Source organism: Anser anser (genome assembly GCF_964211835.1).
Source record: "Anser anser genome assembly, chromosome: 8".
Taxonomy (NCBI): domain Eukaryota; kingdom Metazoa; phylum Chordata; class Aves; order Anseriformes; family Anatidae; genus Anser; species Anser anser.
This window is the reverse complement of record NC_139728.1, coordinates 31,690,579-31,703,620: the sequence shown is the minus strand read 5'-3', so window position 1 is coordinate 31,703,620 and position 13,042 is coordinate 31,690,579. Positions and strand designations below refer to the sequence as shown.

Here is a 13,042-nt window from a genome sequence, read left to right as displayed (position 1 = left end):
GCTACAGAAGGCTGGGATTTTAGCCGGGGGGGGAAGTGTGAAGAAATCAAAAAGGCTTTTTTTAAACTTATAGCTAAATCCTAAGAAACAAACAAAAGCTTGATATGAGCTCAGCTAATGTCAAATATTTTGTTCCATTTGCACTTCTGCTAGAGAACCACAATTTTTCAGATGTTATCCACACATCCACACGTGACAGAAATAAGAAGCATTTCCTTGACGTGCAAGTACTCTGAACCTGGATTTTCAGGCTGAAAATACTTAACTGACATGAATTATTATCAGATTTCCAGGGCTTTGTGGGTGTACAAAGTGTGAACTTGTCTTTTTAAATGCTGCCACTATTGATTCAAAATGGTTTTAAAGCTAAAAGTTTCAGCAGAAAAAAATGTTTCTGGCTTATATCTTTTGCCCTCCTAAATACTGAAAAGCTACCAGGGAGCACTGCTGGTGAGGGTTATCCCACACCCACCATTTCCCTCTAACATACTTGCTTTGTGCATGATGTCGCTTTTGGTGGGTAAGAAGCTGCTACCATCCACCCTCTGCTCGCTGCCAGTGCTGCCCGGTGGAGCCCATGCCAGCGCTAACCACGCCGGGTGCAGGATTTCACCGCAGAACGTCCAGCTTCTCAGCCCCACGCCCAGCCAGCAGGTGCTTGGGCAGCCTGGGAGCTGTCCCACCTGCAAGAGCTCCCCGGCAGAGCCTAGTGAGGATGCCAAGCCTCATTCACTGCACCTGCATCGTCCCAGAGAGCTTAAAGCAGGTGATTATTTGTGTCCTGGCTTCTCAGTTTGGATTTGCAGTGCCCAGAGGCACTGAGAGCCACTGTTCAGTGGTCTCCCTCCTCCAGTGACCCCACCTCGCTTCTCCAGTACAAGTAAAAGCTTTTCTAACAGTGGAGCCATCTCTTCTCACCGGGATATCCCACAGGAGAGGTGCTCTGAGCCTGGCTCCAGCAATGTGCTCGAGGACTGCGGGGTGTCATGAGCACCAGTCCCACTTGAGACGTGGGGTCCTGGGTGGCCCTGCCACCCGCCACCTCCCCTACCTGTTGGCAGATTTATGGCTGCGTCATACAAAAAGCGAATCTCGTTCCCTCCAGCCGTCCGGGAAGCAGAATGTAAAATAATTCAGCGCTCTAATCTGATAAGCAGCGACAGTGATGTGCCTCCCTTATGCCATCATCACTCATCTCGCCCGCAACAGCTTCATTACGGGCCCGGCGCTGAGCTCCTCGTCCAGGTGAAGCATTACCCGGCTGAGCCGGAACATCTGCTCCTTGCAGCTGAGCTGGGAGGGTTGGAGACAAGCCAGGAAGCCTCCAGAGATCCACCAGGGCGAGGACGATCGGCACTAGGGTCAGCTAAGGTCGGATAGGCCGGGGTGCCGCCACCACGGCTCCGTGTGCTCCAGCCACCCGCCCGTGGCCCCGTGCCGGCTGTGAGGGGACAGGGACAGGCACTTGGCTCTCCGGAGCCACAAATGGAGCTCACAAACCGCATCTCTGCTTTGGAAACGTGGCACCAGCTGGTGCCAGAAGTAATGCCTTTGGTTCCAGTGCATTGTGCTGACGAAGACAAATGCTGATCTGGGGCTCAGGTGCCTCGGGGTTTTACAAAGCCTTCATGTGCTGATCCCAGACTGGGTTTGTGGAGAAGACCCCTTCTTCTTCTGCCTGGACTTGAGCTCTCCATTCTGTGCTGTCCGAGGCAGCCTCTTGGCCCTTAGCTCTCGCTCACGGCCCCACGTTGCAGGGCTTTGGGCAAGCCCCTTGCCCTGCACTGCTCCCGGGACAGGGGTGCCCGCCCCAACTGGGGCCGCGTCCCGCCTGGTGCCCTTGGGCCTGACGGCCTGTGCTGGAGCCCCGGTGGGCGGCAGGGCTCGGTGCTGCCTGCCAGCAGAGGCTGAGCTCCTGCAACGCACTTTGCCCAAGGTGTGCAGTTCATGGGCTTGCTGAATGCCCAAAATGGAGCTGCTTCACCGCTGTCACCTGCCTGCTCCTTCCCCCGAGGTGCTGCGGGCCGGGCCGGCACCTCCCAGGGGACACGGCGAGGCTGGGGCCTGCCTCGGTCCCTCGCAGCGAGGATGTGCCTGGGACACCTGGACGTGGTGGGCAGGTGGCGATTGCATGGATAGATCAGTCTGTGTTACATCTGCTCGGGGAATTATTTGTGATTAATATTTGATGTGAATGTAATGGCCCGAATGTGATCCTGAAGTGGAGTGTTCAGTTGGTGAAGGCATCACGTGCCGTTACATCAGCGCTCCCCTAACATTAAACAGGCTGGCAGCTTCCCAAGAGCTCAGGAGGAAATGGTGTGGGGTTCTACGCAGAGTAAATGAGGGGATTAATTAATAGTTTAAAGACAGCAATGCAAATATTAGCACTTAATATAAACTGCTTGTTGCGATTCTTTCCTTTGCCCTTGGATAAAGGAAAAATAATGATCCTCCAAAATCACACCTCGCCCGCACAAAATATGGTGGCTTCTGATTTCAGGCTATGGGCCTTTTGGCCTTTTTTTTTCCTTAATGATACTCGTAATATCATTGCTGGGGGATACGCAGCGTATTAGGATCCAATTAAGTGACATTCAGTATCACGATCCGTCGCACCGGGGTCAAGTGACATTACACTGGCTGCGATTAGTGGAAGAATTCTTAGAAAAACGTCGTTATTATCATGACTGTTCCTGAACTTTGAGCATCCCTTCAGGAACAATTAAAGGTATTCCTAGAAATCCTCGTGCCTTTTAAAAACTTTAAACAGACTGAAAAAAACCCTCTTGTTAGAATACAGTTGTCAGGAGAAGAATATTCACGCCAAGATGGTCAAATAATTGGGTCTTTGTGAAGGAGCTGAGGGCCGAGAGTAAGATTACAGTCTTAGTGATATAAGGAGGTGAAAACCGTACAAAAGCATAGCATAGAAATAATTATGAATTTTTGACAATTTTATAACAACAGGAAAGAATTTCTTGCTTTTCAATAAAAGTAGATTAGCTCATTAATAACTCACACAATGCTATGAAAATTTAAGTTTTAATGCATGCTTAGTTTACTCCGCCCGATATTAGTTCATTTTTATTTGAGAAATAATGCACTCCTGAGTGAGCGATTTACGAATCATTGAAGATATTTCAGTGAAACAAAGTCTTTAGTGTTCAAAACCAAACCGAACAACCGCAGATTCCTCCTCTTTCTCCTTCCTTTGATGGAGCATCCTTCATGGCTGTTTTGAGAGATACTGGGCTTTGAACAGAGCGTGCCAATGCTGGGGCTTGCACAAATATTTTGAGAAAAGTAACAGCTGATCTCTAAAATCCAAAAAGATTCTCCTTTTTCCTATTTAACTTCTCAAATACATTTTATTATTATTATTCCTTTATGCATATTATTATCATTTCTCCCTTGCCCCACGTTGACGGCTGGAGCACCTTGTGCCATCCCTGCCCGGGGGCTGCAGGCAGCAGGCAGATGTCGCAGGCTGGGCACGCTCTGGGGAGGTGACAGCAAGCGAGCTGCAGGTACCACCCTCGCAGTACTTCCTTTTGATTTCCCAGAATCATCTCTTCTGGCCATGTTTATGAATAAATCATATTTTAAACATATTGAGAATTATTTTAAAATGCACACATTTTATAAAAACTTATAATACCTTTTGAGGGATATGAAGAAATATGAAAAAAAAAGTCATTAATGATTCATTTAGCTTTAGTAATGCCTCCAGTTTCAACAAACTACAGGCAGAAAACTAATGGGAGGGATCAGCAAATGTGCTTGAGTCGAATAGATCTAGCCAAGTAGCTAACAGGATATCACCTGCAGCGCATCATTTTGAGATAACAACGTGCGGAAGGGCTGCCGTACAGGCATCGAGCACCAGAAAGGCTTTGCGAAGGCCGTGCTGCCATCCTGTGCTGCAGGGCACACGCGGGGGTGACACCGTCCGGTCCCCGGCTCCCGGCTGCCTGGGACACCGTGCCTGCCGCCAGCCGCGGGCAGGAGGAGAGGACTGGCCCCTGCCCGACCAGCACGCAGGGACTGGGCGACAAGGAAACCGCTCGTGGGCTTCGCTGGGAATAATTAGCCCTTCCCAAGAGCCAAATCCCCAGATGAAGTGCTATGCATTACAAATAAGCTCAAGTGAGATTTAATTGTGTAGCTTTCATATTAAAAAGAATATTTGCCTGTTCTTCCCTACACAGGTTTAATTTTGGTTTTGTAGAGAAAGATTTTGTAAGCTGTGTTAAGAAGATGCTCATGCTTAGCAGTAAGAGGATCTCTTCCCAGCTCCTCCTGCCAAAGGGGGCTTCGCATGTCCTGCCGCGCGGTGGCCCTCATTACGGCGCTGAGACTGTCAAACCCTGAAGTAATGATGCCAGGGGAAAACCTGGCACTTGTGACAGGCTACACTTACACCTCTGCAGAAGTACCAATTTTTGAAGAGCTCAAAAGAGATTGAAGAGTACAATCTGATACCCATGAATCTGTAAATATCCAGAAGATATGCCATGCAGATATCTAAAAGCACTACCGTCTCAAGTGGGTGTTTTTTTCTTCCAAAGCAATATCTGGATGACCGTGTCTTCTTCGACCAAGTGCTGAAACGGAGCTGTCTCTCCATCGTACTGGTATTCAGCTGCTAAGGCAGAAAAGGCAGCACGTATTCTGGAGCATGAGCTGACCGTGTGTTCCCTGGCATGAAGTCTGCAACAGAAAAGTTCAATATTGCTCCAAAATACTGTAACGTAACGTGTCCCAGACACACAGTGCAGCATGGCAGCCGTTCCGTGCAGAGACAGAAACAAGTGAATGTAGCTTCAGAGAATGAGGAAAATTAAATGTGCCTGCTTCTCTTGTAGGGTCAGCCTCTACTCTGGTGAGTCAGAGAAGCTCCAAAGAAACAGTGGTGAATGAACGATCTATTGCCCTTCTGTCTCTGTTAGATGAAAAATTAAGAACAAAGGGAAAATGTTTCTTTCTTTAACATGTTATTTGCTGATTTACCCTTCATGGTAAAGGAACACTGTCACACAGCTTGATCAAAAAATGTGAGTTATTGTGACACATAGCGTCTCTTGGTAGCTGTCTGAGATTTACATTGCCCATGCTATGAGCATGCACAGAGCCAGCTCTCCAAATGCTTCCCTCTGTACCTATATATTCACATACAGATGTAACCTTGTTTGTCTCCACCTCTGAAACTTTTAACTTTGTCAGCCTATATTCACATCTTTTTGCTTTTATCAACACGCCTTTCTTCCAGAACTGCTCTACCTGCTTTTCTTGTTTTGTGTCTTCAGCTGGGAGATCTCCTCCAGCTCTCAATTTATCTGGCAGTTTCAGATATTTTTTCTTTACATTTTATCTGATTTTTCTTTTCAAATGTGGAGCATACCTTCTCTAAAGCTAAACGGCCTTACACTGTCGATGTTTAAATGGTGCCTAATGCAAGCTGTTCGGATTACCTGCAGTTCCTGGGAGAGGAGCACATCCTATACAATTACAGCATTTGATGTAATTTTAAACCCTGAATGCATAGCGAGTAATAGTAACAGCTTCAGACTGTGAATCCAATTGTTTAGATTGTTCTCAGCATCCAGTGACAACTCTGGGAAAGAAGCAAGGCGCCTCTGTGCCTCCTTGATCCTGTATCTCCTCCCAGCCTCTGAGATCAAGAAGGACCTTACTGACTACGGGCTGCTTAAAGCGCCGGTGATAATGGGATGGCATCCTGATGGCATCACCACTGGAGACCTCCTGCTCGCTGATACCGCACCCATACGAGGCAGTATACCTGCGGATGGGCCCATGTCAGGACCCTCACGCCGCACGGGAGACACCAGCCACAAGAGCTGGACAGGTTTCACAGTTCCGAAGCTGGGGCTGTGTTGTAGTTATTTAATACCCTAGCAAATAAGGAAACGACAGCAAACAGGCTTGGCCCAGATGAAGTCCTCAGTGTTTTTCAGAGCTACCCTGGACTTACACCAGATTTTTCCTCTTACTGACTTATGTTTAACACCAGGGGAGGAAAATGCTGCCTTTGTAAAGCTCATCCATCCACGCCTTGAAAACCTGTCCATATGGCTAGGTGTATGTGTGCTACACCTGATGCCAGATACCATATGCGTGGTAAGAAAACACAGTCTTAATTGTGTACTCTCCTGAGGAACTACAAATGTGATGATTTATCAGGCGCCTTACCACACGGCAGTAGCAGGAAACAGGCATTCGAGCTCAGTTGCACAGGTGTTTCCCTTCCCTGGCCCTATAACCCAGGATATCCAAGCAGATTCCTACAAATCGTTATGCATTTCAGCATGCCTAGTTAAGAGACGTTCTGAAGACCCGACAGGAGCTCCCTTGGACCAGAGGCACTCTGGTGGTTGTTTCTTCAACAAGCAGTGGTTCCCGTCACCCATCAGAGGCCTGGGCTGGCAGGACCTCGGGCCGGCCGGCTGCCGAGCCTGCCCTGGCACCACGGCGCCTGGCGAGGCGGACCCCTGCTCACAGGCGTCTCCCAGAGGGTCCTCATCCCTGGGGGGCGCAGGGCTGCCAGGAGGGGCGCCGGGAGCCGCAGCTCCTTCTCCCCTCGCCGCCAGGGACCGGGCTGTCGGCAGCCGGCTGCCAGGGGCCGGGAGCTGACCCCTCCTGCTTGCTTGGTCCTGCCCAACAATATCGGGCACAGGGCTGGCCCCAAACTCCTTCTTGCAGTGATGTCTCGTCCTGGACTTCAGGGGAGCCAGGATTTCGCTCCTGAACTATTCACTCTTACTTTCCGGTCTTTTTGGGAGGCTTTGCAGAAGTGGGTCTGAACAGTGAGAAAGCCGAATTGTGACCTGATGCTCTTCATACACCACTATCTCCATACGCAATTTATTCTCTCAAATGCCTATGAGTATCTTTTTTTTGAGCTGGATGTGTGTGCAATGTAACGTAATATGCCCGCATACACTTACGCATCTATCTTTCACATAACACAATTTAATTTCTTCCACATAGCCACGGGAAATCTCTGAAACTAAAAACAAGTTAAGGAAGACAAAATACTGTGTGAAAGAATAAGAAAGATGAAAAAGATGAAAAGCACGGTGTCTGTATATTCCCCAAGAAAAATATTTATCTCTAATATTTACTGAAAGCTTTCTCACGTGATCTGGATGCAAAATTTCAGGGGGCATGAAGGTTTAAAAACGATTTAAATTTTCAAGTGCGTGTGTGTGAATTGCATAAAATGGGGTTTGCAGCTTTATAAAAATACATACATAGTTCTGCAGCACAAATTAGATCAGCAGCTCTGTGTAAGATCCTATAAATGCAGGGCCATGAAAGGTGCCGACGGACGTTTGATGGGCGCAGCGTCTCTGCGTAGCGCTCTGTCCGGCAGGACCGGGGGACGCGCAGCCCGTCCCACGCCGCAGCCCTTTGGGTGCAGCCTCTCCGTCCGCAGCAGCACCCAAGGCTGGCACCAGCACCGCCAGCCGGATTTGCTCTCCCGGCAGCTGTGGTTCTTGTCGGTGTTTTTCGGCCGCAGCGACGCCTGCTCACCCGAGCCGAGGCCCAGCACAGAAACTGTCACCTCTGCCGGTGGCGGCCGGGTGCGCTGAGCGCTGCCGCATCCGGGCGGCAAAGCACACGCCAAAACACAGCTGCCGGCAAGGAACTGCTAGAAAAGCAACAGCGGGAGAGGAGAAACTAGGTGCCGTGTTTATGTTAAAGCAAAAGTTCACAGCGGAGGTTTTAGCTTTACTAAACTAAAAGAGGAACGGCTATTTTTATGAAGTTCCAGGCACTTGGAGAATTCTGTTTTATTTTATTTTCAAACCGATGCTGGGGACTGGGACAGAATGCAATGTAAATAGGTTGCAGGATTCAGTATATGATATTTTGGTGCACACCGTATAGCCAGAGATGCACTTACACTGGAGAGCATTATGACCTCATAATTTAACAGTCATTTTTAATATGAAACACAGGCGAGTCTTGCAGTCTACATGATTTTATTGGTACTAGAAACAAAGCAGAAGCAAATGTGTAACGTGCACTTTGTGCGGTAGAGACTGAAAACACATTTCTCTGTTCAAAGCAGTAGGAAATAAAGTTCTGGAGATCGAGTCAGCCTGGCCGAGTGGAGCAGGACAGTGCCCACTGTGTGCAGGGAAACAGCTGGGTCCCCTGGGGGCCGGGAAGGCTGCATAAGTCATTCCTATGGACCGCATGGAATGGAATAAAAATCATTCTCACACAATTTTTCACTGTATGTCATTTTGTTGCATTTTATGAGTGCTCGGTTCGAGGCACAATCGTTTTCCAGTGTCAGTGTTCTCTCTCTGCTTTACAAAATCAGTGCTTTCTGGGCTCCGTCCCATGAACGACACGGCACACGGCATTCCGAGTGAGTGCCGCCTTGGTAGGCAGCGCACTGTCACAGCTGATGTGCTGAACCTTGCTCACTTCAAAACACGGATCTGCAACAGAGAAGCAAACGAGATTATCTGCTGTGATGGACGCAGGCATAACATTTCTACTTGGTCCTCACTACCCAGCTCCAGTTTTAGTCACTGCTCTGTAAATTGCAAAGTTATTAGCAATCAATAAGTATACTTAACATTTTTTTTCTTTTATTATGCGGTAAACGTCCTCTGAGGAATCTGGGGTAATGAATTTGTTGTCCGCTGGCAGCACGCTGCTCTGCAGACACAGGCAGACTTTGAAGCAGGTAGCAGTTTTCATCGGACGGGTGTCAGAGTGCTCACGGCACGCAGGCACCACAGTAAGGCACAGCCAGGAGATGCTGGGAGTTAGAAAACCGCAAAAATTTCGGTGTGGGTTATGACTCTGCCAAGTGGACAGAAATTAACTTCTGAATTACAATTTTTTTCTTGCTCTGTAAAAAAGTTACCATTTCCAGATACGGTGCTCTACGGAGTTACATGTACTAGTATCTCAGTTGTGTCTTCATTCTGTTTTGCATCAGAGAGATCCGATCTGTAAATCTGATATCTGCCAGTTTTCACAGGAGCTCACAGCGACTGCCCTGATTTCTGTGCAGGAGGTCGGGCAGTGTGGGTTGTGTTCCTTGGGTCTGGGTACGCAGGGACAGGGGAGCTATTATTTTATTCTTCATTAAATCTGAGACGTTCGTTAGGGCAGAGCACGCCGGGCCCGGCTCCCCGGGCAGGATGTGCCCCCTGGGGGGGCGGCCGCTGCTCGGGGAGGGCCGGCTGCGCCCCGGCCTTGCTCTCAGCACCCGGCTTGCTTTTGTCGGGCAGGACTGTGCGGGCGTAAAAGCGGAGCCAGGTGGACGTTGTTGCTTTGTGCTCAGCCTCCTCTAATTTCTTTCTCTGATTATTTCATTTCAGCAAAACCGTTTGAGAACGGACAGTACCTGGACATCTATGGAATTACGAGAGACCAGGCTGGGGAATACGAATGCAGTGCAGAGAACGACGTCTCAGTCCCAGACGTGAAAAAAGTAAAAGTCACAGTAAACTGTAAGTCACGTTGTTTTTTAATCACTAAATCCAATGGAGAAGAGGGACGCGGCTGAGAAGAAAAGTCTAATGCAAAGTACTGCTGCTTGTGGTGGAGTTGTAGATCGGAGGGGTTTTTGGTGTTGCAGGAGCAAAAAGCCTGTGGTCTTTGAGTTGGTCTGGCCCCAGGCAGGTCACGCAGGATTCGGGCTCAGATCCTGCCGGGAGGACCGTGGTGCTGGCGTGCGCTCACGGGCTGAGCTGCCTGTGCTTAATGCAAGCTGGGCTCTGCTGCCGGGCTTGGACTTTCTGAGTAACCCTTCGAGTAATTAGCTGCGGACTCTGAGTACTTTCTGAGGACTGCTGTGATTGTTGGACTAAAATGTCTCTGGTTTAATTTGTCACGGTTGTGCAACAATACAGGGAGACGAGAAACTTGGTGAAGTTTTTTTGTTGGATGATTAGATGGTGGTGGACGCCGCGGACACGTGCTGTGCGCTCACCAGGAGCAGTGCCTGGGGGAGTTTCAGGCCCTGCCTGCCCCTGTGCGGGGGCAGCCTGCCGGGTGCCCCCGGGGTGCCCCAGCTCCCGTGGCGGCGCTGCTGCAGGCAGGCACAGCCAGGGGCGCGGTGCTGCGTCCCACCAGCTCTGACCTTGTCGGGTTTCTGCAGAAACGGGATGCTTTCCGGTCGGGATTGAATTTGGTTTAACGCTCGGTACAACGTGAAACATTCAGAGCTGTGTTCTTTTTCCCTTCAAATTATAAAAAATGGAAAGAATGTATGAATAATTACACTAATTCATTCCACTTGTGAATTTTCTTAGGCTAAGTGCAATTACCTTGTAATTTGTAGCAGTTCCTACTTTGAAAATTGCTGTGGCATCATTACTGACTTTATAAACCTTTGAGGCGCTGGCTTTGTGTCCCCTCAGTGGGTGCTGTCCCCGTCCATGCGCTGCGGGAGCAAAGCCCCAGTCCCCAGGCTGCCGGTGTGCTTACAGGCACTCAGGGGGCTCTCCTTGCTCCCCAACAGCTATCAAACAGCTTGATCGTGCCGCAGGTCTCAGAGGCAGTTTTTGTGCTGCTGAGTCACGTACCCTAGTGCCGCTGGTTGCAGACCCTGCCTCCCCTGTGCTCCTGGCGCTTACACACTTTGGTCCAACACTCTGGCCATGGCTCCTTGCTTTACGAGCCCAAGGGCGGGTTTCCTCCGTCAGGTGCTGGAGCTGCAGCGCTGTCCCATGCGCAGAGCAGCGCAGGGAGCCTCGTGCTGAATCCGTCACGGTTCTCTCTAAAAACCGTGGGCTACCTGGGAGTTAAAAGTGGAGTGGTGGTGGCCCGTGGCGTAAGTGACCGCTATTTTTTGTGCGGTGTGTTGTTACTGGGACACTGTTGGTAAGGGAAGCTGGGCAGATACTTGCATAGATGGGGCCTGGGTGTTGTGGCGTGGCACCTTTCACGCAACCCGTGCTCCAAAGTACTTTGTGTTGTTAAATAAATGACTTGTGATAGAGACCCAGAAGGAATGGGGAGCTCAGTTTAGTTTTATAGAAACAAAAACTGCTTCTAAGTAACTTCATGCGATGGGAGTTTTAATAAGGGTAGCTGTGTCAGGAGCTTTCTAAGTGATGGCGAAAAGGGAGAAGTTGGTAGTGCTGCTTAGCACTTGTTTTGTTTGAGAAAGCACAGAGGTGATAAAATCATCAAATCCACAATTCTCCCTCACCTCCTGAGCCAGGACTGAGACTTATGTGAGTCCTGATTCAGAGGAAAGCATCAACTCAGTTGGCCAAAGCCAAAACTCAAGCCTAAATGCAACACAGAGCTGATGTGCTGGTTGGCGCGGGCCCTGTGCTGAGTCGTGTCAAAGCCCACCCTCGACACCGAGCTGGGGAGCACTGGGAGAAATGGTGCTGCAGTGCTGGAGGACGGGCAGGCTGGGAGGGCTGCACGTACCCTCAGCACTGACCACAAGCGGGGCTGCTCAGCTCTGGCTGCAGGTTCTCCTGTCCATCAGGAAGCGCCTTTGGCCGTGGTGGGATGCACCTGGCTCTGAATTCCTGTGCCAGGTTCAGGCAAACTGCTAAGTCTGCACCGGGGGCACGCAGAGTAATTTTTTTCTATTTCTTACAACTAAAGAAGAAAACGGCAAAAAAAAAAAAAAAAAAAAAAAGGCAATGCAAAACTAGGATCTGGCTTCAGCATGAAGCCGTTTGTATACGTGGAAGATTTGTCGTAGTCAGCTAATTGCTTACACACTTCTGTTTGATTTGTACATTGTCCCCAAGCCAGTTGAGCGCAATGCAAAAGCTCTCCCAGCATCTGCTCCCCGCTGCTAACGCTCGTTAATTCTGACCAGGCAGCAAAGTGGCTCGCTGCGGTCAGGAGAGGCCCGGACTGGAGCTCACCAAAGCTGGCAGAGCTCGCCCTGCGGCCGTCGTCCCCACGAGCCCACCCCCGGGCCCGGACAGCCCAGCCACCAGTCGGCACCCCGGCACCGAGGGTGTTTGTCCGGCTGCTCCCCCCTCTGCCCTGTGCTCCGCAGCCCCGCAGAGCGCAGGGGAGCCGCGCGGGTGGCGAGGGGTGCACGCAGGGCTCAGCGCCTCCGGCTGCTGGCCGGCACGCACGGTCCTGGAGGAGCTCCACGCACGTGGCCAGTCAGCCAGAGCTCAATCTCTCCGCCAGGCGAGCTGTGGTTTGTCTAACCAGCTCTGGTGCTATTTAAAAGAAATTTGTATTAAAATTATTTTCAAGTGTGAAACCGGGAAGATCTTAGTGACAGAAATATGCAAGAAGAGAGGAAGACTTTGGGTTCTTTTGTCACACTGGGTTGGGCAGAATTTTCTTGGCTGAACGTTCCTCAGCCCTGTTTCTTCTGCTAAGGAGATACTTGTTCAATAAAGAGCAGGGCTTTCTGCCCCCAGCTGCCCCCAGAGTCCCATCCCTTTACTTCCTTCAGTTTTGCAGACTCCCTCAACTCGTAGGCTAACGCCCTACAGTGTGGGCTCACTGCTAGCTCTGCAGCATCTCTCCCTCCTCACCCCACGTGTGTTATTCTGTGATTACGCTTCTGGCACAGGGATTTGTGCCCACCATCCAGGTGGCTCCACCAGGCGTTTAATTCCTTTACCTGTGACCCCGCTCCTCGGTGAGTGTCACTGAAGCAGTGCTCGGAACAGCCAACTCACTGCCAGCTGCCCCCCCAGCCTTACAAGGGCCCTGACTGTTTCCCAAACGCGTCGCCTTGCCCACGTACACGGCTTGCTGTAGGAAATGGCCTTGCTGTAGAAAACAGGGCTCCTGCGCTCCGACGGCGTGTGCGCGGTGGCGTGCTGCCGAAGCGCCGTTCCGTCTCGGAGCGGGAGCAATCCCCGCTGCGTCGCGGCACTGCTCTGCCGCGTCGCGAACAGCACCGCCTTGACACGCCACCCCCAGCGCACGGGGTGATGACGGCACCGCGCCGCATTTGCGTGAGCATGATCACTTAACTGCTGCTCCTGACAATTTTAATGCTGTTTTCCTGTTATTAAAAGGAATGTTCTTTATTGCAGGCCCGATA

The 13,042-nt window shown here is 50.4% G+C and overlaps 1 protein-coding gene across 6 annotated transcripts in view; it reads left to right on the top strand.

The window, feature by feature from the left end:
• The window catches only part of NEGR1 (neuronal growth regulator 1), a 317,196-nt gene that overhangs the window by 200,622 nt on the left and 103,532 nt on the right, over window positions 1–13,042 (top strand). For all 6 annotated transcript variants that reach the window (XM_083846131.1, XM_083846127.1, XM_083846128.1 and 3 more), the window contains one exon: window positions 9,372–9,503. In XM_083846131.1, the coding sequence (XP_083702257.1) occupies window positions 9,372–9,503 (132 nt within the window). The remainder of the gene's footprint in view (window positions 1–9,371; window positions 9,504–13,042) is intronic.